General features: G+C 46.1%; 1 protein-coding gene across 13 annotated transcripts in view; it reads right to left on the bottom strand.

The window, feature by feature from the left end:
* The window catches only part of RERE (arginine-glutamic acid dipeptide repeats), a 437,785-nt gene that overhangs the window by 116,540 nt on the left and 294,202 nt on the right, over positions 1 to 27,043 (bottom strand). For all 13 annotated transcript variants that reach the window (XM_084822049.1, XM_084822046.1, XM_084822047.1 and 10 more), the window contains one exon: positions 15,685 to 15,783. In XM_084822049.1, coding sequence (XP_084678175.1) covers positions 15,685 to 15,783 — 99 coding nt within the window. The remainder of the gene's footprint in view (positions 1 to 15,684; positions 15,784 to 27,043) is intronic.

Raw genomic sequence — 27,043 nt, forward strand, 5'->3', positions numbered from 1 at the left:
TCCTCGACCTCTCAGAGGCTTTTGATACCGTTGACCATGGTATCCTCCTGGACCGCCTGGAGAGGTTGGCCATTGGAGACACCGTATTGCGGTGGTTCCAGTCCTTCCTCTCCAGCAGGTACCAGAGGGTAGCACTGGGAGAGGTGGTTTCGGATCCATGGCCACTCACTTGTTGGGTGCCACAGGGTTCCATCCTCTCCCCGATGCTATTTAACATCTATGTGAAGCCACTGGGGGCTATCATCAGGAGGTTTGGGGTGCGGTGTCATCAATATGCGGATGATACGCAGCTCTACCTCTTGTTCAAATCTTCACCAAGGTTGGCCGTAGAATCCCTGTTCAAATGTCTGGAGACGGTGAGTGGCTGGATGGGGAGGAATAAGCTGAAGCTGAACCCTGACAAGACCGAGGTACTTTTGGTGGGAGACAAGAGGAGGCTGGGGGATGTTGACCTGGTGTTGAATGGGGTACGGTTACCCTTGAAAGACCAGGTCCACAGCCTCAGGGTCATTTTGGACTCCCAGCTGTCCATGGAGGCTCAGGTGTCAGCTGTGAGCCGGACAGCGCTGTACCAACTCCATCTGATACGGCAGCTGCGCCCCTTCCTTCCCGACCATCTGCTCCCATCGGTAGTACATGCCCTGGTCTCCTCTCCTTTAGACTACTGTAATGCGCTCTACGTGGGGTTACCCTTGAAGTCGGTTCGGAAGCTGCAGCTGGTACAGAACGCGGCGGCTCGCCTGATTAAAGGCAGCTGCTGGCGAGATCACATCACTCCAGTGCTGAAGGAGTTGCACTGGTTACCAGTTTTCCAGGCCAAATTCAAGGTGTTGGTTTTGACCTTTAAAACCCTATATGGTTCCGGCCCAGCCTATCTTAAGGAGCGCCTCCAGCAACACCAGACAGGCTGCTTAACAAGATCAGCCTCGGATGGCCTTCTCTCTGTCCCATCAGCCAGGACAGCTAGACTGGTGGGGACGAGGGAGAGGGCCTTTTCTGTGGTGGCCCCCACTCTGTGGAACTCCCTCCCTAGGGAACTCTGCCATGCCCCCTCTTTAATGAGCTTCCGTCATGCATTAAAAACGTGGTTGTTCAGGCAGGCATTTGGGGTGGGTTAGGGTATTTTAGAAAATGTTTTTATTGTAGAATTTTATTGTTTTAAACTGTTTTATTGTATGCTGTACATCGCCCAGAGTGGCTGGGTGACCAGCCAGATGGGCGATTAATAAATTTAATAATAAATAATAATGATGATGATGATGATGATGTTTCAAGGCAATCTGCTCCTACTTCTGCTACCCAAGAACCTTTTGGTATGGATTCCAGGGATTGAATCGAAGGCTTCAGGCGCTCAAATCATGTGCTTATAGAATCATAGAATCATAGAATAGTAGGGTTGGAAGGGGCCTACAAGGCCATCGAGTCCAACCCCCTGCTCAAGGCAGGAATCCAAGTCAGAGCATCCCTGACAAATGGCTGTCCAGCCTCGTCTTAAAGGCCTCCAGTGTGGGAGAGCCCACCACCTCCCCAGGTAATTGGTTCCATTGCCGTATTGCTCTGACACTCAGGAAGTTTTTCCTGATGTTCAGCCGGAATCTGGCTTCCTGTAACTTGAGCCCATTATTCCGTGTCCTGCACTCTGGGATGATCAAGAAGAGATCCTGGCCTTCTTCTCTGTGACAACCTTTCAAGTACTTGAAGAGTGCTATCATATCTCCCCTCAGTCTTCTCTTCTCAAGGCTAAACATGCCCAGTTCTTTCAGTCTCTCTTCATAGGGCTTTGTTTCCAGTCCCCTGATCATCTTTGTTGCCCTCCTTTGAACCCTCTCCAGCTTGTCTGCATCCTTCTTAAAGTGTGGTGCCCAGAACTGGACACAGTACTCCAGATGAGGCCTAACCAGTGCTGAGTAGAGGGGAACTAGTACTTCCCGGGATTTGGAAGCGATGCTTCTATTAATGCAGCCCAAAATAGCATTTGCCTTTTTTGCAGCCACATCACATTGTTGGCTCATAATCAGCTTGTGATCGACGACAATTCCAAGATCCTTCTCGCTCGTAGTGTGGTTGAGCCACGTATCCCCCATCTTGTAACTGTGCATTTGGTTTCTTTTTCCTAGGTGCAGAACTTGGCATTTGTCCCTATTAAATGCCATTCTGTTGTTTTCTGCCCAGCACTCCAGTCTATCCAGATCACTTTGAATTTTGTTTCTGTCTTCCAAAGTATTAGCTATCCCTCCCAATTTTGTGTCATCTGCAAATTTGATCAGCATTCCCTGCACCTCCTCCTCCAAGTCATTAATAAAAATGTTGAAGAGCACTGGGCCCAGGACTGAGCCCTGCGGTACCCCGCTCGTTACCTCTCCCCAGCTTGAGAAGGTCCCATTGATAAGCACTCTTTGAGTCCGATTCTGTAGCCAACTGTGGATCCACATGATCGTTGTTTCATCTAGCCCACTTCGAGCAAGTTTGCTCATCAGGATATCATGGGGCACTTTGTCGAAAGCTTTGCTGAAGTCGAGGTATATGATGTCTACAGCATTCCCACGGTCTACAAGGGAGGTGACTTGATCAAAAAATGAGATCAGATTTGTCTGGCAGGACTTGTTTTTGACAAATCCATGTTGGCTTCGAGTAATCACGGCATTGTTGTCAAGGTGCTTCCAGATGGATTGCTTTATGATCTGCTCCAGAATTTTCCCAGGGATTGATGTCAGACTGACTGGTCTGTAGTTCCCAGGTTCCTCCCTTTTACCCTTTTTGAAGATAGGGACAACGTTAGCCCTCCTCCAGTCATCTGGCACTTCCCCGGTCCTCCATGATTTCTCAAAGAGAATAGACAGCGGTTCTGAGAGTTCTTCTGCCAGTTCCTTTATTACTCTAGGATGCAGTTCATCTGGCCCTGGAGATTTGAACTCATTCAAAGTAATGAGGTGTTCCTTGACCATATGCCTGTCGATCTCAAGCTGCAATCCTGCCCCTTCAGCCTGTACTTCGCCTTTGCCAGGGGGGTCATAGACCCTCTTTTGGGAGAAGACTGAGCCAAAGTAGGAATTGAGCACCTCTGCCTTTTCTTTGTCATCTGTTATCATTTTGCCATCCTTATTTAATAGCTGAACAACCATTTCTTTCCTCTGCCTTTTACTATGCACGTAGCTGAAGAAAGCCTTTTTGTTGTTTTTAGCATCCCTCGCTAACCTCACCTCGTTCTCCGCTTTAGCCTTCCTGACGCCATCCCTGCAATTCTGTGCTACCTGCCTGTACTCTTCCTTTGTTACTTGGCCTTCTTTCCACTTCTTATATGTGTCCTTTTTTGTTTTCAGGTCATCCCTAAGCTTTTTGTGAAGCCACATTGGCTTCTTCTGTTGTCTTCCACCTTTTCTTCTTGTTGGAATTGTTTGTGATTGTGCCTTGAGAATTTCCTTTTTTAAAAGTTCCCACCCATCTTGGACTCCTTTTCTCGCTAGCATTGTTTGCCATGGGACCTTACTGATCATTGTTCTGAGTTTATTAAAATCAGCTTTCCTAAAATCCAGGGTACGCGTTTGACTACACTCGGCTTTTGCTTCCCTTAGAACCAAGAACTCAAGTACAACATGGTCGCTTTCCCCCAGAGTTCCTGTAACTGCTACTTTATCCACTAAGTCATCTCTGTTGGTTAGGATCAAGTCAAGGATAGCCGATCCTCTAGTTCCTTCCTCTACTTTCTGTAGGAGGAAGTTATCCGCCACACAAGTCAGGAATTTCCTGGAGGGGCCATGTTTTGCAGAATTTGTCTCCCAACAAATATCGGGGAAATTGAAGTCCCCCATTACTACTACATCATGCTTCCTTAAAACATTGGCTATTTGCTTTTCAAAAGTTTCATCCTTGGCTTCTCCTTGATTGGGTGGCCGGTAGTAGACTCCGACCACCAGGTTCCTTTTATTCTTTGCTCCATTTATTTCAACCCAGATGCTCTCGATGGGGCTACCAAGCTCCTCCTCCTGTATTTCTGTGCAGAGATATGTATTTTTCACATACAGTGCAACCCCGCCTCCCTTTCTGTTCCTCCTGTTCTTTTTGAACAAGTTATATCCTTCAACTGCTGTATTCCAGTCATGAGAGTCATCCCACCAAGTCTCAGTTATACCTATCAAGTCATAATTTCCCTCCTGTATTAAGAGTTCAAGTTCATTCTGTTTGTTTCCCATACTCTGGGCATTAGTATATAGATGTAATAGTACAACTGCTCTTCATGCAATGCCCACTTGATAATTCAATCAACTCTGGTGCCATCATGCTCTGTTGGCCTTGGAATATTTCCTTCTCCTCCCTGCTGTTAGAGGGGCTGTTCTTCCATTTTTCTTATGGATTACATTTTCAGTAGCTGCTACAAACAGTAAATAAAATTCATGGTATTTTTGCCCCAGTAAGCAGGCCTGCCCTCAATGGTGTTTGGCTTCAAAGGAGCCAACAATGGAAATGTTTTTCTCCCTACTTGAGAGTAGATATACCAAGAAGTATTTTGAGAAGATGGAAGCCATGCAGATAAGCAGCTGAATGAACTTGATTCAAGCAATTTCTTGTCTGGGCAGTACAAGTTTACTGCATTACAAACATTTGCAAGCGCATTGGGGAAATTAGTTTGTCATTGGCTGGGGTAGGGGAGAGGAGAGAAGGATTTTCTTTTATATTTATGACAAATGGAGCTTTAAAACTGAAGCCAGGTGCTGAAGGGTACTTTAAAATTTATGAACTTGTAAATCCACGAACACGGCCAATTAAGGTTTATCACCATCAAGGATTAACTACTCTTGGATATAAATTTAAGAGGTTATTTGAATCTAGGTTGTTTACTTCCAACCGTGTGACATTAAAAAACGCGATCTAAAATATTTAAAAGGCAGCTTATTTCAAGATAAAAGTTACAGTTGTCACCGACAGTGTGAGATTTCCACAGAGGCACGTGTACACCGAATACTCCATCTCTTCATTGTGATAGAGGTCTTTCATTGGGATACTTGCAAATTCAGCTACAATGAGTGCCAGGTAGCAGAGAATCTCAATGCTGGGATATACAGAATGTGCTTGTACTCCAAAGAGCCATAGGTCAGGGGTGCAGCACCTGCTTTGGCTGTGGAAGGTCCCAGGTTCAATCTCCGGCATCTCCAGGTAGGGATGGGAAGGGAAAGACTCCTGTCTGAAACCCTGGAGAGCTGCTGCCAGTTAGTATAGATAAACCAATGGTCTGATTCGGTATAAGGCAGGTGTGAAGGTTTGAGGCCTACAGAGGCAAAGGGAATGAAGGTCAGGCTTAGAGGCCTGGAGTTTTTTGTTGGGAGGGAGTATCCCTGAGAGGAGTAGTTTCATTTCTCTGGTTAAGTGTTAAGTTTCATCTCTCCACTTAAGTTTCATTTCTTCAGGTTTGAAGCAGTACTTTTGGTTTTGAAGGAGGAGGGTATATGAAGAGAGCGAGAGAGCCAGTAAGAGCAGAGACAGCCAGAGCCTGAAGTGAGAGCAGAGTATGAAAAGTGAGCAGGAAGAAGCAGCCTAGAAAACTCTAAGGACAGCTAGAGTAAAGGAACTTGTGTTTTGCAAATTCTCTTTTCTTTTAATGCCTTTTGTATCACTCAGCTCTATTGTGTAAATACCTCTAGTTGTGATTTGTTTGCTTTAAATCTACTAATGAAATGTTGTGGTTAAACCCTGAGTCTAGAGTGTCAGTCACCCCATGTCTACAGCCTAAACCCCACTTTAATTTATTTATTTATTTATTTATTTATTTATTTATTTATTTAATGTATTTCATTTCTATACCACCCAATAGCCAAAGCTCTCTGGGCAGTTCACAAAAATTAAAACCAAACAACACACAATAAAACAATTTAAAATATATAGAACATTAAAACCACAATATAACAATACAACCAGAATAAAACCTAGCAGCAGTGCAGGAATTTAAAATACAGATTTAAAACAGCAAAGATAAAAATTTAGAAAGCTAAAATGCCTGGGAAAATAAAGAGGTCTTTACCTGGCGCCGAAAGGAATACAATGTAGGTGCCAGGTGAACCTCACTAGGGAGCTCATTCCAGAGCTGGGGTGACACAGCAGAGAAAGCCCTCCTCCTAGTAGCCACCCGCCTCACTTCCTTTGGCAGGGGCTCACGGAGAAGGGCCGCTGAGGATGATCTTCAGGTCCGGGCAGGCACATATGGGAGGAGGCGATCCTTCAGATAACCTGGCCCCAAGCTGTTAAGGGCTTTAAATGTTAATACCACCACGTTGAATCGGGCCCGGAAATGGACTGGCAGCCAGTGCAGCTGGAAAAGTACTGGCATAATATGAGCTCACAGGCCAGTCCCTGTTAACAATCTTGCTGCCCTATTTTGGACCAGCTGAAGTTTCCGGACCGTTTTCGAAGGCAGCCCCACGTATAACGCATTGCAGTAATCCAGACGAGAAGTTATCAGAGCATGGATAACTGTAGCTAGGCTATCTCTGTCCAGATAAGGGCGTAGTTGGTATACCAGCCTAAGCTGATAAAAAGTGCTCCATGCCACTGAGTTCACCTGTGCCTCAAGTGACAGTTCTGGATCCAAGAGCACCCCCAAACTACGAACCTGATCCTTTAGGGAGAGTGCAACCCCCTCCAGAACAGGTTGAATATTACCTAGCCGGGCAGATGAACCACCCGCTAACAGTACCTCCGTCTTATGTGGATTGAGTTTCAGTTTATTGGCCCTCATCCAGTCCATTACCGTGCCCAGGCCCCGATTCAGAACAGCCATTGCCTCACCTGGGTTTGATGAGAAAGAGAGGTGGAGCTGGGTATCATCTGCATATTGATGGCACCTCAACCCACACCTCCAGATAACCTCCCCCAGCGGTTTCATGTAGATATTAAACAGCATAGGGGATAAAATAGAGCCCTGTGGGACCCCATGGCACAACTGCCATGGCACAGAGCAATAATCCCCCAGCACCACTGTCTGGAGTCGGCCATCCAAGTAGGAGCGGAACCACTGCAGTGCAGTGCCTCCAACTCCCAACCCAGACAACCTATCCAGAAGGATACCATTGTTGATGGTATCAAAAGCCGCTGAGAAGTCCAGGAGAATCAGCAGGGTCGCACTCCCCCTGTTCCTCTCCCGGCAGAGGTCATCCCACAGGGCGACCAAGGCAGTTTCCGTTCCAAAATCAGGCCTGAAGCCTGACTGAAATGGATCTAGATAATCCGTTTCATTCAACAGTGCCTGGAGCTGTCCTACAACCACCCGCTCAAGCACCTTGCCCAGGAAGGGGATGTTGGCCACTGGCCTATAATTGTTAACATCCTCTGGGTCCAGGTTGGGCTTTTTCAGGAGTGGTCTAATTACCGCCTCTTTTAAAGCGGCAGGCACCACTCCCTCTCTCAAGGAGGAATTTACAACCTCCTGGACCCAGCCGGACATTCCCTCCTCGTTTGATTTAATAAGCCATGAAGGGCAAGGGTCAAGCACACAAGTGGTCGATCGGACTTGGCCAAGCACCTTGTCCACATCCTCAGGCCTCAATAACTGAAACTCATCAAATAAAACTGGATCAGATGGCACTCTGAACGCCTCTACCAATGGAACTGCATTAATTGTGGTGTCCAATTCATGACGAATCTGAGTGACTTTATCTTCAAAGTGCCTTGCAAACTCATCACAGGTGCCACCAAGGGTTCCACCGTCTCTCTCCCTGGCCCAGAATGTAACAGGCCGCAAACCAGTCAGAAAATATCCGCTGGACAACACTGAGAAGATGCAATGCTGGTGGAAAAGACCTGTCTCTTTGCCACCCTCACCACCACAGAGTAGGCTCGATAGTGAGCTCTTATCTGTGTTCGGTCAGACTCAGCACGAGTTTTCCTCCACCTGTGTTCTAGCCGTCTCCCCTCTTGCTTCATTGCCCTCAGCTCAGGTATATACCAAGGAGCTGGCAGGGCTCTGCTCAGAGGGAGAGGACGCTTGGGTGCAATCGTGTCAACCGCCCGAGTCATCTCTGCATTCCACAGAGCGACCTGGGCTTTGACAGGAGCACCAGCCATACCAGCAGGAAAATCTCCCAGAGCCCTCTGGAATCCATTAGCCTCTGGGGGTGGACCATTTTAATAGGTCCCCCACCCTTGCAGAGGGGGAAGGCTGCCAGGAGTCTAAACCTCAACAGGAAGTGATCTGACCATGACGAAGGGACAGATGTTAATTCCTCCACTTTCATTACTGGGAAGGGGAAGTTGAAAAGAAGGAAGGAGGGACTCTTAAGGAGGCAAGAGATCCTTAAGGGGTTCCTCAGCGGGTCCGGTTATAAGATGAACCTCGACAGCAGGTTCCTATATATCCAGAGCGATTGCTTCAAACGAGCTTTGCCTTTGGCTATTGGGCAATATAGAAATAAAATAAACAAACAAATAAAATTGATATTTGTATAGCCTTTGTTCTGAAGGTTTAATTTTTAGAGAATCATGAAAGACACATGCTGTCACAATGCTGTAAGACAATATCATTTGTTTAGAAGAAGGAAATGACGTCTTAGATATTAGCAAGTGTGAATATTTATAAACTGTCCCTTCTCTGGATTATTCCTATGTTTCAAGCTAATGATAAAGACCAAAACCCTTAACAGTATACTTCAAAACTCTTTGAGACTGCAGGATAGTTTTTTCCTTACACACCTCTTTGATGGTGTCATCCCCCCCACCCCCACTTCAACGCAAGCCAGTTCCCCTTGACTTTGCAAAGACAACCTAGGTCCTGGGTCATAAAATGAATTCAATTAGCAAGCCTGCTGTTCTTTGTAATCAACATCAGGATGCTAATTAAGGGCCCAGCACCATTCTGCACAAACATCCCTGTGCATTACAGGGCTCCACAGCAGCCGGGAACTCTGCTTTCAGCTAGCATGCATAAACAAACAGAATTAATAACTATCCAAGTGTGGATGGGTGACTTAATCGGTTTCGATTAGATGCAGCTCAGCCTGGAGCCTCTGTTATTTAAATGTGTTCACAGTGTTTAATTAAAAAGCCTAACAAACTGGGGGTGGGCTTTCAGTCCTTATCTGTATTTCTCCATCTTTAGTTAGCCCTATTGATTCTGGGTAGATTTAACCACAGCCCAAAGATGTGGACAGGATCTTTGGAGAGATGAGACCTACCATGTGTATGCTTGCTCTTTCTGGCCTATACTACTATCCGTGGCGGGCCTAGCTGAGTGGGTAAGGGTACTGCTGCAAGCCTCTTTACAACAAGGTGTGTTTCCATCATGCCTAAAAGCAGTGGTGGTGGTGGGACCTTTGTTTAAAAAAACTTTATCTGTACCCCACTATATTGGATAACTTCTGGCCAGTCTCCAATATTCCATTCTTGAGCAAGGTGCTAGAGCAGGGGTGGGCAACTTGTGGCCCTCCAGATGTTTTGGCCTACATCTCCATCATCCTTCACCATTGGCTATGATTGCTAAGGCTGACAGGAGTTGTAGGCCAAAACATCTGGAGGGCCACAGATTGCCCACCCCTGGGTTAGAGAGTGTGGTGGCATCTCAGCTCTCGTTTCTGAATGAGGCAGATTATCTAGATCCATTTCAGTCTGGATTCAGGCCTAGTTATGGGACAGAGGTTGCTTTGGTTGCCTTAGTACATGATGTATGCTGGAAACTGGACGTGGGGGAGTGTGCCCCTGTCGGTTCTGGACTTCTCAGTGACTTTTGATACCTGAGCCTGCTGGAATGGGGCTTGGAGGCACCGTTTACAGTGGTTCTGGTCCTTCTTGGAAGTGCAATTTCAGAACATGGTACCGGGGGACTCCTGCTCCCTGTTGCAGCCATTGGCCTATGGGTGTCCCTCAGGGTTCTATCTTGTCCCTCATACTATTTAACACAGACATGAAACTGCTGAGAGAGCTCACCCAGAGTTTTTCAATTTGGTGCCACCAGTCTTCTGATGACACCCAACTCTCTCTCCTTTCCATCTAAATCCAAGGAAGCTGTTCAAGTTCCAAATCAGTCTTTGATGTAGGTAATGGACTATGTGAGGGTGAACACGTTGAAACTTAATCCAGACAAAACAGAGATGTTACTAGTGGGTCAAAAGGCAGATCAAGGAATAGGGATTCAACCTTATGTTGGATGGGGTTACACTCCCACTGAAGACTCAGGTTCACAGTTTAGGGGCATTCCTGGATTCAGCCCTGTACCTGAACTCAGGTTTCAGCAGTGGCCAGGAGTGCATTTGCACAGCTAAGGCCAGTTTGCATCTGCACCCATTCCTGGAGGTGTCAGATCTGGCCACAGGGACACATGCCTTGATTATGACCTGTTTGGATTACTGTAACACAGTCAGTGGGTACGATTGGGCCAATCACTTCTACTCAGCCTAGCCCGCCTTACAGGATTGTTGAGAAGAGGGAGAACTGTGGATGCTCCCTTAAGCTCCTTGGAGAAAAGGCAGCGTGGGCACATAATTAATTATACATAATAACCCCCTCAAAGTTCCTTCTTGCTAGTTCCAGGACCTGCCTCTCCAGTATACTTGCTCTATGTGGGGCTGCCCTTGAAAAGTGTTCAGAAACTTCAGCTTCAGGCAGGCTATTTATTGACCAGGGGTGGTTATAGGGAGCATATGATTCCCTTGATATAACAGCTTCACTTGCTACCAGTCTGCTTCTGGGCACAATTCAAAGTGCTGATGACCTATAAAGCCCTACACAACTTTGGTACAGGCTATCTGAAAGACCACATTCTCCCAAATGAACCTGCCCAGGTTTTAAGATCCTTGGGAGGGGCCCTTCTCTCTGCCCCACCACCATTAGAGGCACATTTGGCAGGAGCAGGAGCGAGAGCCATCCTCCCAGTGGCTGGCCCCAAGCTATGGAGTTCCCTCTCTAAGGGAGGCCAGGTGAACACCATCTCTGTTGTCCTTCTGTCAGCAGGCAGAGATATTTTTACTCACACAGGCCTTTTGACTTTTAAGCTGGCTTTTGTGCTGAAATAGGTTTTAACTGGTGGGTGCTGTTTTTTTCTTTTTTATGGATGTGTTTTTACTCGATGTGTTTTTGTTTATTTGATTTGTTTTTATGTTTTAATTATAATTCTGTATTTTACTGTTAGTCACCTTTAGCACTGTTTTTAGTGGACAGGCAGGATATGAAATAAATAAATAAATAAACCAAGTAGAGAGGTATGCATACTCCAGAAAAATGAGTTTGGACCCTACATGCTAATGTGGGCAGGGCAGTGTATAATAAGTCTGTGATCAGCCTGCAAATGTTCAGACATTGGTATTAGGGGCACGATTCAGCATTCTTAATATCTCAACTTTTCATTTTTCAAAAAAAGAACACGGTTCATAGTCTTCATGGTAGAGAACATAGGTCAGAAAATGTGCAATGTCTGGTGTCATCTTAGAGACCCAAGGCAGATGGAGCAGGAATTCCAGCATTTGGGGTGTAGTATGGGGAGGTAGGTTTTCTAAGTGCTTACCCATAATAAGCAGAAGCAAAATGTATTAAAACAGAGCAGCGAGGTAACCTGAATTATGTATGAAATTGTGCTAATATGATCATGTAGAGATCGGATGGTAGGGTACCTGAGACTTATTAGTGATAGCACTGAGATGCCTCTCCCCTTGGAGATCTGTGGGGCCCCTCCAACACTTGCTGAAAACTGTTTCATCTCAGAAAAACTTTGGTTCTCAATGGTTTATAATTTGCTGTGTGCAGCTTTTAAAAATTGGATGTATCTAGTTTTTTAAATTTTCTGTTTTAAACTCTTTGTTACGATAGTGATTTATCGCTATATTAGGTTTTAATGTTTTTAATCTGGTAAGCCACTTTGTGTGTCAACAGATATTACACCAGGCTAAAAAGAGTCAAATCAAATAATTGGGATTTACTTTTGTTTAGAGCGCAGCATAATACGCAAGCTGGAAAATGAGATATTACACGCACAATTTGCAAGACGCTAAATGCTAACTCTTAGCAAATAAATCAAGCCTAAAATGGATTATTTTGATATTGAACACACACAAGTTTCCTGTCACTTGCTTATTAAAACCTACCTCCTCCATTCACTTCTCTGGCCTCTCACGAAAGCGCAATGCAATGAGTGCACACCCGAAAACCGCTCAGCCAGGACAGGGGTGATGCTGGCCATTCTAGCTGAGAAAGGTTTGAACCAGTGGCAATGGCAGGTGAAGCAGAAGACGCTCAGTGGGATGATAAGAGGAGCTCAATGTATCTGATGCAGCCCTTCTCAAGAATGCAGATTTAAGGCATTAGAAGCACCCCTAAGTGGGGACTTGAAGCACAGTCTTGTAAAGTATCTCTAGCCTCTATCAGGATTGTCAATGAGCATAGTCCTTAACAGACTGTTTTAGGGATTAAATGCAAAACATTCTTTTAATTCACGAAGTAAAATACTTCTGGATATCTGGGGAGTCACGTATGCAGAAAGCACTACCTTATTTTGGGGTGGTCCCGTTTTCTGTCAAGCAGATAAGACACCAGACCACCCAATTAGAAGAAAGGATGCCACATAGCATCCTAAAAGACGCTGAATGGCTTCAGCCTCGGAGGAGTCCAATAAAGGTGCTGTTTGTATCTGGATTACACACTGGTTCTCTGTAAAGAATCCACAGCCTACACAGCATGGGGGTGTGGACCCACGATGCTCCTCAAGTGTGTCTGGCCTGGAGCTCCATCTACCAGAGACAAAAAAAGGTTTGCGAAGTTTGAAGGGTGGAGCTTTAAAAACTCCTTACAAATAAGAGAACAGCTTGAGGCCGGGCTTTGCCAAAGCTGCAGGCCTGCCAAATGTAGCTGGGGAGGGGGAAACAAAGAACAGAAAAAATTATAAGATGTACCAAGACTGACAGCAGCGTACAGAGCTAATGATTGCTGCTCTGCCGCCCACAGCGTTCACTCTCTGAGAGCGAGGTTTCATTTTTCATTAAGAGTCCTTGCTTTCCTTTCTGATTTGTAAAACTCCGTTCTCCATCTTTTAAGGCTGACTGTTGATCAAAGCGAGGAGCTGAAACATCAAGGGTGCTTTCGGTAGACAAAAACAGGTGGGGAAGGGAGGGAGCAGAGAGTCTTCAGAACAGGATGGAAGGGTCTAATACAGCAAGAATTTCCAGTCTGTGAAAAGCACACGGCACTATCATTACAGACAGAGGTGGACAGCGCATTATCCAAAGAGGATGTTTTCTAGGGGGTGATTATATTGATACTTGCTCCTTAATGGCTGGCTAAACTGAACCTCTTCTAGCAGGCCACTGAGGATCTGCTCCTTATCTATCCACTGCCCCCCATGCCTTTTGCTACTGGCACCACAGTTGCTGCCTCAGTATTTCCCTAACAGTAAACTGTGAGTGCCCTAGTTAAAGGTGAAGCAGAGGTGCCAGAAAAGATGTCGCACTTCCAATGCAATCATTTGAGTGATTAGTGCCAGGTAAAGAGGGCTTGCCTCCTAGAGATGCGAAAGTTAGATAGAGCAATGGTCCCTTATGTAGATCAAGAACATGCCACACGAACAGCGACTTTGAAGTCAATAAGCCAGGGGACAGGTTGGCCTGCACCATGATTTACTGAAGTAACACTGATGTGTTATGACATGGGTAGGGAACATGTGGCCTTCCAGATGTTGGTGGACTGCAATTCCTATCAGCCCTAGCTGGCACAGCCAATGGCGAGGGCTGATGGGAGTTGCAGTCCAACAACCTCTGGAGGGCCACACATTCTCCATCCTTGTGTTATAGAACGACCACCTCCTTCTTCAAAGGATTCTCCCTGCTTTAAGCTCCTCCCCTGCTTGCTCCTCCGCTTTTGGATACTCCATCACTTTAAAATCTCCCACGATGCCCTTGCACCACAAAGGACTTTGTGGTTTTATTACAGAAATAAATCAGTTTTAACCATAAGCCTGCCTACTTTAACCCAGCCCACCCCTTGGGGCATTCTGAGGTGTCACCATGGCCACTCCACACATGAGAGAGAACAGGAAAAAGTGACATCTACTTGTCACTTAGTCAGCTGCAGCCTGTCTTCATAAGTAAGTAGACTTTAAGCACAGGTTAGTCCAGCACCCAGAGCTTGGGCCCTTGTTCCTTCACTGGAGCTCCCCCCGAACCCCATATTTATTTATTTATTTATTTATTTATTGCATTTATAAATATAAATCCATCTTCAAACAGTCCTCCAGCCTGGCTTTCTTTAGTTCAATGGGGAGAACCAGTATGGTGTAATGGTAACAGAGTTGGATCAGGGCTGGGGAGACCTGGGTTCAAGTCCCCACTCAGCCATGAAGCTCTTTGGATGACCCTGGGCCAGCCGCTGACTCTCAGCCTCATAGGGTTGTTGTGAGATAAAACAGAGGAGGTGGAGGATCATGTATGCCATCTTGGGCTCCTTGGAGGAAAGGCATGATATAAATGTAGCAAACAAACCAATACATTCACAACTTATTCTCCCCGCTGGTGTTCCTCTTCCTTCCCAGATGAGGAAGACAAAGGCAACACGCTAATCCACAACACGCTAACCCAAACTCAGCTGTTGAGCGTGGGTTGTTGTTGAACTGTAGGTTTTCATGTTGTCTGAACGCAGTGCATTTTACACAGGGTGGCTTGTTAACCACCCTGAACAACCCAACAATAAATCATGGGTTCTCAGGGTGGCTTGTTCGAGAAAATTAAGCCACATGGCATGGTTAACAAGCCATCCTGTGGAAAACACACTACAGATAACATGACAACCCACAGTACAACAACACATGGTTCAACGACAACCCACACTCAACCACTCAGTGTGGGTTGGCATGTTGTGTGAGCCCAGCCAACGTTAATTTGATCATGGTAGGATTTTCTCTTCCTCAGCTCCTAACCTCAGGATGCCAGGATTTTGACTCAAGGGAGATGCCCACTCTGTCTTCGGTCTTCACTGCAAGCTCTTTGGTCTTAGCCCGGCGGGTTGGCACCCAAAAGCTGCAGCTCCAACCCCACTCTTTGGACTTCTACACACAGCATGTTCAGCCTGTTGCCTCCACCACTGCCATCTTCCCCCAGGGTCCATCTAAAAGCTACAGACACCACAGCTGTTGCACAGTTTTCCCTGCAAGGAAGCACCACTAGAAGCAGCAAATATTCTGGACAGGGACTGTGGTGCCTCCATACTGTGGACAGACCTGGCACAGTGTGGTGCTAAATTTAAGTAATACAGGAATGGCAGCAAGAAGCAGGCCGCCAGTTTTGTCTTGATCAGCACCAACAAAGCCCTCGGAACCTTCCCCAAACCTCCTGGGGAAAAACAACAACAGGCACATCCAATATTGAGCTAGCTCTAAAGCTCCCTTTACTGGCAGCTGGTTCGGGAAACTTGAGCGAGACAGGCCAGGGGGAGGCCCAAGGCAGTCAACAGAACTCTTGTGCGCCGGAGGCTTTGCTGCTGAAAAACCTACACAGAAAAGGAGGATCTGACTTGGTTCTTCCTGCGTAAAGTAGCAGCAGGGAAACTTTATTTCCCTTTTGCTCATTAGGCACGAGCTGCTAACATGTCGATCCGGGGTGGTTGATCTGTAGGGAGTGGGAAGCCTTTCCTCCCCCTACAATCCCAACCCAACAGATCTCAGAAAAAGATAGGAAGAGATCAAGCTGAACAGGAGCAGCAGCAAGGCAGAAAAACGGCACTCCTCACCACTTCATCTTCTGTCCAGCACTTCTCGATGAGTTTGGGCACAGGCTTCTTCACCAGGCGTTGGAGGGCTTTGCCAGCATCATAGTTACTTTCATGTAGCTAAAGGAGAGACAGAAAAGCAAACCAGATCAGTTGAAAGAACCCAGAGAGAAGGCTGGAGGATTCCCCTCCCCCTTTTTTTCTGAAGCCTTTTCCAAGAGAAATCCAGAGCCAAAGCAGATATTTAAAAGTTTGCCCTGCAGCATTTTCCAACAGCATTTTTTTTTAAAAAATCCACTGTAAAGGAAACCATACTAAAATAAAGCTAGAGTCTCTGCAGACTTCAAAAGGGGTGGTGGGTTCCTTTGCAGCCCTTTCTCATTCACAGTTAGCTGGTTGATGGGAAGAGCTGGTCCTCTTGCAAGTCAGCATGTGCTTGGGCAGGAGTGGGCAACTTGTAGCCCTCCAGATGTTTTGGCCTACAGCTCCTCTCAGCCCTAGATAGCATAGCCAATGGTGAGGGCTGATGTGATTTGGACGGCAAAACATCTGGAGGGCCACAAGTTGCCCACCTCTGTGCTTGGGGGACTGAGGAAAGAAACTCTGCTTGCATCTTTCTTTCTCTCTGGGTATGTTTGAAGATCACACCGAGTTTATACAGATTTCAGTTCTTAAAATAATGTACAACAAAGAGTTGTACTCTTTGGAGTTGCCACTGGGTAGTATCTAGCTGTGACATTCTGTTAGTGCAAATGATGTTGTGCTAGTGGGTGCTAGGTTCTGAACTATGTGCAAAAGGAGAATCCAATGAAAGCCATGTTTGCACAAGCTTGGGTGCACACTATGCTTGTGCAACCCACTGTGCAACAGGTTTCACGACTGCTTATACAACTAGTTGCACAAGTATAATGGACAACAGCTTGCGCAACAGAAAGAACTGGTGGAGCTCCGCTGGCGCTATTTGAGTTTGCAGAATAACATTGTTGGATACTGCCCACTGTGTTAAAAGAAAAGGGGCAGTGGTTATAATTTATATGGCAACCGTAGTGATTCCCATGGGTAACACAAAGGCTCCACCTTGAAGGATTTTCATATTTGACACTAGCAATTTCAGAATATAAATATAGGAGAATTAAGCATACCACATCTGCCATCTGCTGTTCTTTAAAAAAAACCCACCCACAAACTTATGACATTGGCTACTAGTCATGATATGGCTGTATATTATCTCCAGGATCAGAGGCAGTATGCCTCTAAACACCAGGTTCTGGGGAATACGAATGGGAGGGTGTTATTATACTCATGTCCTGCTTGTGGGCTTCCCATGAGCAACCAATTGCTGTGGGAACAAAATGCTGGACTAGATTGGCCTTGGGTCTGATCCAGCAGGGCTGCTCTTAGGTTGTGCAAAATACTCATTTAAATAAGAGGATTTTTTAGGCTACATGCCAAGCAGCTTGTCCACCCCAGCTACAGGACAAACAAACATGAAGCTGCCTGATATGGAAGTCCGACCATTGGTTCATCTAATCCAGTATTGCCTGCTCTGACTGGCAGCAGCTCTCTGGTTTCTCAGGCAGATTCCAGAAAATGTTTTGACTGACAAGCTGGTGACAAGACTCTGGAACCTTTCTGCATGAAGAGATGTATTCCACCACTGAGAAGTGGCCTCTCATGATACAGAAGAGAACTTACTGAATAAGAATATAACGAAGCAGTCTTATATCGAAACAGTCCATTGGTCCATCTAGCGCAATATTGTCCACTCTGGTAAATGCTCTTCATGGTCTTAGGCAAGGGTCTTTCCCAAGACCTGCTCCCACAGATCCTTGTAAATGGAGATGACCCCGACACCTTCTACATACAAAGCAGGTCCTCTACCACTGAGCTATGACATCTGAAAGATGGACCACCAATAGGAATACAACCCCCCCTTCCAAAGCAGGAAATATATTGGAAGTTGATCTGAATCTTTAGTTTGAAGGTATTCCGGGAGGTTTTCAATGCCCCTACTGAGAAGAGTGAATATTGAGGAGAATGATATCTCTACAGACCAGCAAAGAAGAGAAGGATTGGAATGGCACAGGGAAGATAGTCTCTGGACACAGGCATACATTTGCCTGCATGGGAACCTGATTTGTCTAAAACAGACCTAACAAACCCCACCTACCTACCACCCCCCAAAACTGAGTAAGCTTCCTGATATGGTTAAAAGAAGTTTATAAAAAGAGATTTCTATTTATTTGCTGAAAATATGTATGTCCTGCTATTCTATCCATAAGCTCCAGGCAACTAACAAAATCTTTAAAAGAAAATTGGAGGGCCAGATGCCTCCCTCTGGCAACGGCAACTGAGGGTGTCTTGCAGCTGCTGAAAAGATGGTAAAATGGGAAGCAGTACTCCCTTTCCCCCACCGCCAACACCTCTGTCTGCCATGGGTATTTCGTGGTCCCTGTGCCAGCAGCAGGGATGGCAAATGGAGGACATGTGTTTGTTTGCTATTAGGAGGCTCTACTCAGGGCTGGGCAACCTGTGGGCTCTCCAGATGTCTCAAACTCCGATCAGCTCTAGTTAGCATGGCCAATGGTCCAACATCTGAAGGGGTTGCCCAGCTCTGCAGAGAGCTGAATGTATGAGATCTCCCAGCTGAGAAAGGACCAAAATGCCCGACTGTGCAGAACCTACAATGTAGATCAACACTCTCACATTCTGGAGTGCATACTGTCATGCCGCACTGGCATATGTGGGGCTTTAGAAGATCAAGAGAGGCTGAGAAATAGGAATAGGCAAGGAGGAAGAGGAGTACTAGTACAGGCTCCTGGGTCTCATCCTGTCCACCACAACACCTTAGACATTGTTCAGAGTTTCTAAGAGCCTGAAATCATGTGAAGCATACAGTTAGTGATGAGTAAAAGGTTACATAGGCTACGTGATCCAGGCAGTTCCTCACAGTGGCAGGACCAGCCAAACCAAAAGAGAAAAGGGAGAGTGGAGCCTCCAGTTTCAGTATCCTCTTGCTCTGCAAGTGATGCCAGTGGTCAACTAAGCAAAGAAAGGTGGCCCGGCCAATGACAAGGATACGGGCAAACTACTGACAGAGACCCCTCCAGGAGGGAAGATGGCAGCTCACCCCATACCATTATTATATTTTTATCCTGCACTACCTCCAAGGACTCAGGGTGGCACACATGGTTGCCCTGCCTCTTTTAACTTCACAACAACCCAGTGAGGTAAGTCAGCGCCAAGAGAGCACGTGACTAACCCAAGGTCATCCAGTGAGCTTCATGGCTAGGCGGGGATTAGAACCCAAGGTCTCCCAAGTCCTACTGCAATAGTCTAACCATCTGCACCACGCTGGCCTTTGAAATGATGTTCCAAGGGAATTCTTGGTGGCAAATTATGGCATGCCACTGCATTTACAGAAAAGGACAGCCTCACCTCCTCTGTGTCCTACCACCTCCTGGCAGGTCCAGCCCAGAACTAGATGAGAACTGAGGAAGAGGAGGATGCTAGTACTGACCCTAGTGTTTACGGGGTTCAACAGGAATCACTCGATCATCCTGAGACCAGTTTCCTGGAAGATACCCCACTCAAGGAGGCTGCAGGTTTGGAAAAACCAATGTGCCCTCATTCCCCACTCCAGACCCATCAAGATCACCTGCAGGAGCAGAGGCTCAGAACTGGGGGACAACTGCCCAACTAGCAACACAAGGTCAACCATTCCTGTTGAGGAGGAAGTCAGACTCTCTCGATGCTGTAAATGGCCTACAGGTGTCATGACCCCTGTGAGAAGTTGCTACGGTGAGCCTCGTGCAAGAGCTTCTTCTCAGCCTCCATATGGGGTGATGGTGCAATGGGTGTAAGTAATGCCAGCCAAGGCCCCCCCCCCCCCAACTGGGATTCAGCAAAAGAGCATTTGAGGTAGAGGGTATGAATTCCAGGTAGGCCTGCTTAGGATTTCAATGATATAGGGCGGGATACAAATGTTTCAAATAAATAAAGAAATTCATAGAAAAATTAAACACTGGCTGAAAGCAGGATTTTTTCACTCCACATGGTTGCTCTGCTCCCTGCCTCCTTCTCATGACTCAGGGAAGAAATCTATTTTTTGCCTGAAGGAACGGAACAAAATTATTTCCTTCCTTTCTTTTACCGAACAAGCTTAACAAACTGGAAGAACAGGGACAGAAGGAGGCCAAGAACAACGGGCCAACCGTCGGCTGCTCCAGCTGGAAAGGCAGTGGGACGGTTTAGCGGCATTTCTGTCAGTCAAAGATCAGACCTTGTATTCACCGCGCGCCACACTGTTAGTCTGAGGACTGGTGTGTGTGTTTGGGCTACTCCTCCAAGCATTCAATATAGGTGTATAGGCAGGAAGGTGGTTTTGAAGTAGAAGGCTCCACCCACGCTCTGTGCCAGACACGCAGACCCTCATGCCTAGGGGCTGAATTTGGCCCTTCTGTGGTTCCCCAGATGGCGACACCCACTTCCCCTGACCCCACCCATTTCCCCCAACCACCAAATGTTTGGTGGTTTCCTGGCCTTTGTGCAGTTATTTTCCCCATTCTAACAGGTTAAAATGCCTCTCCTAAGGCTTAGTGACTGGCGGGAAGAGCTATAAGCTAAAACATGCACGTATTTTAGCCCAAACACTTTTTGCCTTCAGTCCACCGTGCTTGTCCAAAATTGAGTTTGGCCCCTGGGCTGAAAGACGTTCAACACCCCTGCTATATGCACCTGTTGGGCTGTCTGCAACATGCCTGTGTGTACACAGTTTGCATGCACATGGGCATACTATAGATATGCCCACACATACATGCAGAATGATGTTGCAATTCCACTCCTACAAAAAGGGTTTTGGTGTTGCTTCTCAAATGACAGCTGCCTTTCAGAACCCGGCATATGCATGAATGTGAATATTAAGGCAAATTATGCTGCTAGACCAGTGTTCCCTGCATTTTCCTTTGCAGTGCTGCTGCATGTAGCTTTCAGATTACAATCAAATATTCCCCACGTGGCCATTTGGGCCAACACAGGTCAGGAAGTTATCTCACAATGCACTGTAAAGTTTTTATCTCACTTCTACAATCCTGCTCTTCCTCCAAGGAACTCAAAGTGGTTTACATGGGGTTTCTGGACAGTCTCCCATCCCTGCCAAGCTTGCTTAGCTTCAATATGCAGTGTAGTGAACACAGCACTGGAACAGAGATGTATTGTTTCAATGGCCTGCTTGGCCATACTCGTCAACAGGTAACTGCAGGACTAATCCCCATCTCTCATCCTAACCTACTTAATATTTATTTTATTTATTTGCTATGTTTTAAATCCACCAAATAACAAGTTTCTCTGGGTGGATTACAAACAGTGAAAAGAATAAGATACAGTACAAAGAGGGAGAAGACTAAGATACAGTACAAAATGACAAACGGCACAGGGATACATATGAAATTATATATGAACACCCATAAAAATCTATACGGTTACTAGGAAGATCGAATGAGCTCCTTGGAGGAAGATGAGAATAAAAATGTGGTTAAGTAATGAATTCAGCAGTAGCTATTTCTAATCTGGTGTGGTTATTCTCATCTGGTGAGGTCAGGTAACCACCAACAAGAGACAGGAGGAGGGGGCCGCACTCAGCGGTAGAACCCTGCTTTGCATGTGAGACGTCCCAGGTTCAATCCCTGGCATCTCCGAGTAGGGCTGGAAAAGATTCCTGTCTGAAACACTGGAGGGTGGCTGCCAGTCAGCATAGACAAAAATCAAAAACATTCTCACAGAAGAGAAATAGCTACACAGCCCTTTGTATGTGTGCTGGTTATGCACATCATCTTCTGACAGAATGGAAGTGGGCAGAAGAACAAAGATAGAAGCCATTAATATAGCATTCCCCCACCCCAAAAAACAACACCCAAGAGATGATACATAGACCAATATATAAACAGAATATATATATATATATATATATATATATATATATATATGAGAGAGAGAGAGAGAGAAAGAAATTAAAGGTTGGTACATGAATCCTTCTACCAAATTCTTAGCAATGTGCGATATATATATTTATTTGGATTTTGTGGACCACCTGGAGACTAAATAAAGATATATTTTTTAAAATCTTTTTTAAAGCCAGCCATTGAAGAACAGCTTGGTGATGAGCGTGCGTGCGCCCACACACGCACACACAAGCAAGCTCAAACAAATATGAAAAAGGAAAGAAATGAAGTCAATGTGTGCCTTTTAAATAGCAATGTTTCCCTGCTGCAACCCCCACCCAAAGCTCAGGAAAAAAATTCCAAATCCTTCCTTGCCCATATTCCTCATTTATATCACAGCAGACATTAAACAGCCCTGCATCTCAGGCAGGGCTTATTAGCATAAACTTCGCCACATTTGTGTAAGGTTAGGGTGGGGTGGGGGTTTGTAGAGGGCGGCTGTTGCATTTCGACACCCGCTTTGCAACAGAGCTGCCATTTTCTGGCTGTGTGATACTGCAAATAAATCCTCCTTTTGGCATGGCTCAGCTGTCAGGCACCTCTGTTCGGTAATGAATCCATGAATTACGTCTCGCCGGTCTGACATTCCCAGGTCTTGCACATCAAAATATTGTTCTTCAGTTGTAATTTATAACTTAATTTAAACGTCCCTTTCCCCGTGACCTTTCCTGCATCAGAACGGCACCGCATCTGGCGGCTCCAGCTTCAGCGAGGCACTCTGCTGCAATTACAGTCATTATGAGACTGGCCTGAAAGCCATCACAGGCGTTTGGGAATGGATTCCTGCTACAATATTAAATAATTGGGAGTCCATTAAGAACATAGCTAGATTTCAGAAAGACATTCTCTTTTTGCTGGGGGTGGGGGGGCCAGGAGAGAGAAATGTGGTCTCTCCTTGTGGGTCTGATGCATGCAATATCAACCTGCACTTGGTGCTCGAACACCTGCTTTACATGCAGAAGGTCCCAGATTCAAACCTCAGTATCTCCAGTTAAAAAGGTTCAGGTATCAGAGGACAGAAAGGATTTTTCTCTGCCCGAGACACTGGTGAGCTGCTGCCACTCAGAGTTGTCAATACTGGGCTACATGGGCAAATAGATTAACCCAATAGGAAACAGTGTCTTATGTTCCCGATGCTCCAGGCTCTCTCCTCACTCCTGGGATCATGTTGCAGCCAGAGCTTCAGAACAAAAGGGAACAGGGGATTCTCCAGGAAAGGAAGTGCCCAACATGTCAGCACATCTGCTACTGGTTACTTCCCACTGCCTTCCTGTAGGGCAAGGGTAGGCAACATGGTGCCCTCAGGCACCAGTGCGCTCTGGACACCTTTCTTGGTGCCCACAGGTGTGCCCTATTGTCAACTGCCATGCTTCGGGACTCTTTCGCAGTCAAAAAATGAAGTTGTGATTCTATTCAATCACTTTTATTATGCAAGCCAAAGTCAGAGCAACAGTGCCTCAGGTTACAGCCCAAATCAACATACAGCAGCAAAGATGGAAGTTCCCCAAGCAGCTCTGCATAATCAGCCATACACTAGACTAACTCTAGTTAATGCACTATGATAGTGCACAATGAAACTACTGCCAATTGTTCCTTTGGCAACCTGAGTGGCTGTCTAGGCCCTGCCCTTAAGGTTGGTCTTCCAGGGACAGCAAGCCTTTTAGACTGTCTCACGACCTCACGTTGCTCCTGTCTCCCAAACTGACACCTGACCCTTGGGTATCTCATTCCCAACTACTCCCTCTCCTCCTCCTCCTCAACATTCTGCACTCCCACAGGGAGAGAGAGCTCTTGTTGGCTATTACTCAACTGATTAGGTTGCATCTGGATATCCTTCTCCCTGGGACCATTAAACTCCTGCAACCTTGGCACCGTAACAGACCCATCCCCCTGTTCCATGTCTGTGCCCGAATTGGTTCCCACATCTGCTTGGGGTGCATCTGCAGAGGTGTTGGGCTCAATTCCTACACCCATCGCTCCCACTTTTTTAAAAAAGACCCCCAAAACATTTTTTTTTTAAAACTGGCAGCTGGGATCACTTCAAAAAAAGCGAGGGCCTCCAGCCACTGCCATCTTCATTTCCCATGAATGCCTGTGGACCACACATGGTGCTCAGAGACATTCTTAGGAAATGAAGATTGTGGGTGCCTGCAGGGTTATTTTTTCCTCTGCAGCAGACCCAGCCACCATGAAAACGAAAGCGGGGAGGCAGCGACTCCTGTCGCTTCTGTCTGGGAGGCTGCTGTAGGGCTTCTGGTGCCAACTGGGCAGTAAGGAGATAGCATAAAAAGGTAAAGGTGTCCCCAGCCAGTCGTGTCCGACTCTAGGGGGTGGTGCTGATCTCCATTTCTAAGCCAAAGAGCCAGCGCTGTCCAAAGTTGCTTCCGAGGTCATGTGGCCGGCATGACTGAACACCGAGGTGCACGGAACGCTGTTACCTTTCCCGCCAAAGCGGTACCTATTTATCTACTTGCAATTTCTTGCTTTCGAACTGCTAGGTTGGCAGAAGCTGGGACTGAAGACGGGAGCTCACTCCGTCACGCAGCACTCGGGTCTCAAACTGCTGTCCTGCCAACCTTCTAGTCTGCAATTCAGCGTCTTAACCACTAAGCCACCGCGGCCCTTAAGGAGATAGCATACTCTTCAATTAATATACTTATATATAGCTCAGGAAGCTATAGTCGGGCTACCGTTGTGTAGGGTGTAGCCCAGCAATCCAATGACTTGCATGTTTAGCAATATTTTTAAAAAGGAAGGGGGAGGTGAGATTTCCCACCACTTTGAGCAACTTGTTCAAAATAATTGCACTTTTCTTTAGGATTAAAGCTGTGTTGCATTTGGAAACATATATTGTAGAGGGGGGAAATGAGGACATCTGAAGTTTGAATGTGAATTAAAATTACAAAGTAAAATTACACAGAGACATGGCTATAAAATGTGAGCTTGCTGCTTGTGAATGTTAATTACGGAAGTAATATACAGGGCTTCCAGATATTTAGGAGGAAGGGGTTCGTCTTATTATGATTGGAAGGGAAGACTTTCAAGCTTTAGATTGTTAATTTTTTCTTCCATTTAAGGAGAAATGATTCCACATGCATTTGAAATGAACCCTCTGAATGCTGAAGGATAATTTAAAAAAAATCTCTGCTCTAATCAAGACATCTGCATGTTTTCTGGTGTTCTCGTTAATCTGTTCTTTTATGCCTGCTGATCTGTGAGCTATTAAAGACAGACTCTGTGTCAATTCAGACTTTGATGCTCTTTGAGGGGAATCTTAATACCCTCTTTTCTGCCTGTTTGTACTTCTAAAAGGGAGAAGGGAGGAACATGTGTGCGAGCTGATGAGAGAATCCGGATAACCAGCAACTGCTCTCACATTAAACTGCAGGAAAGGGGGTGGGGGTGGAATAGAGTTTCAGCAAAGATTTCCACCCTTCGGGGAGGGCCCATAGCTCAGTGATGGAGTACATGCCTTTCATGCAAAAGGTCCCAAGTTCAATCCCTGACATCTCTGCCATTAAAATGATCAGGTGGCTGATGACAGGACGAACTCCTTCCTGAGACCCTGAAGAACCACTGCCAGTCAGAATAAACCAGCTTTCGCCAACCTGGTGCCCTCCAAATGTTTTAGACTCCAACTCCCATCAGCCCCAGCAATCATGGCCAATGGTCAAGAATCCTGGGAGATGTAGTCCAAAACATCTGGAGGGCACCAGGTTGGGGAAGGCTGAAATAGACCAATACTGGACTAGGTGGACAAATACCCAGCAGGAGGCAGCTATCTGTGCTCCTCTGAACCTCTAGAAAGAAAGCCTTCTTCAAGGTACGGCTGGGATCATGGGTGGCTGTACCCAGACCTGGAGAGCTTGTTATTGCTCCAAATGACAGTCCCTGGGGTCATCTACTTGAGTTAGGGCTTGAAATACAGCAGGAAGGGCAGAAGGCTAGTGTCCTTGGGTTTATACCAGGCCTGGCCAATCAGGCGGCTTCACACTGCTTGCCAATTGCAAGGGCCAATGTTGCACACATTTTCTTCTGTGCCTAAACACATGCATACCAGGCAGCTCATTAGGCAAAATCCTACCCTCCACCCAAGAGGCTGCTGGTTTAAGTTCTTAACAGCAATCTTAACAGCCAAATCAGGCATGAGAACATTCATGCAATTAGTTTGTTTAGAGTCAATAGTAGATGCTTGGGTGTGTGTGTGTGATCCCGATTGGTACCCCCAGGGCAGGGATGCATTTTAATGCTTTTCTCGGCAAATCAAAAGTGGGATGGAAAATGACAATTTTGGAAACAATTGGTCCCTTTTGTGCGTGCTGCCTGCTATACGAAGTAGGAGGCAGGTTAGGGCACATGCAATCCTATGCATGCTTAGTCAGAAAAAAATCCTACAACTCCCAGTATGGTGCCTGCGAAATGCTGGGAGTTGTAGGATGTTTTTCTGTCTAAACATGCATAGGATTGCATGTGCTCTAACCTGCCTTCTACCTCGTATAGCAGGCAGCACGCACAAAAGGGACCAATTGTTTCCAAAATTGTCATTTTCCATCCCACTTGATTTGCCGAGAAAAGCATTAAAATGCAACTTGGAAAAAGCAAACAAAGCCTTACATCACAGCCCGAGCTCCCCCCTGCCCCACACACAAGCTGAAAATTTTACCCGTGCTATTAGGCAAATAATCATTGGAAGAAGTTGTTCGACTAGATAATATAAACGCTGCACAGCGAAAACTTCCCCTGCTCTTCATTTCTATTGGGTGTAATTAACAATAAATCATAGTGAGGGTTACAGCAAGCTGTTATTACATAAATAAAACACTAGCAAAGAAGCTTGTCAGGACTGATTTATGTGAAGTGCTACTCTGAAGTTTATTGCATTTCCATAATAAGAAATCATAGAGCATATCCATTTTTAACCATTAATCTTTTGGGTTCCATATTATCATTTCTAAACACACACACAACCCCCTTAGTGCAACAGAAGCCACTTACCAGTGGCTGAAAAAGGCCGATTCTCACCCCACAAATGGGAAGTGAAGGACGGAAGGGCAGACCATGCCAGCAACGGGTTGTCCTGTTGCTACCTGGTGGTGGAAACTGCCAGATTTCTCTCTCACACACACACATGCATGCACAGACGCACTCAGCACCACGCTCAAGCCAAGCCTTGATGAGTAGAGGCAGTAACACGTGGTGTTCATGCAACCTCCCTGAATCAGTGCCAGCCTTAGTACAGATGTGAGATCCGTGCCATGGAGCATCCCCTGGCAGGTATGAGAGATTGCTGTCTCCACAGACAGCAAATGATACCAAGACTATAGCAGCAAGCAATTCCTGTCCAAGGCAGGGGGAGGCATGTGCGCTCAAAACCTCATGTT

The sequence above is a fragment of the Heloderma suspectum genome, chromosome 15, assembly GCF_057233095.1.
Source record: "Heloderma suspectum isolate Gila_16-S chromosome 15, 16-S_ref, whole genome shotgun sequence".
NCBI lineage: Eukaryota > Metazoa > Chordata > Lepidosauria > Squamata > Helodermatidae > Heloderma > Heloderma suspectum.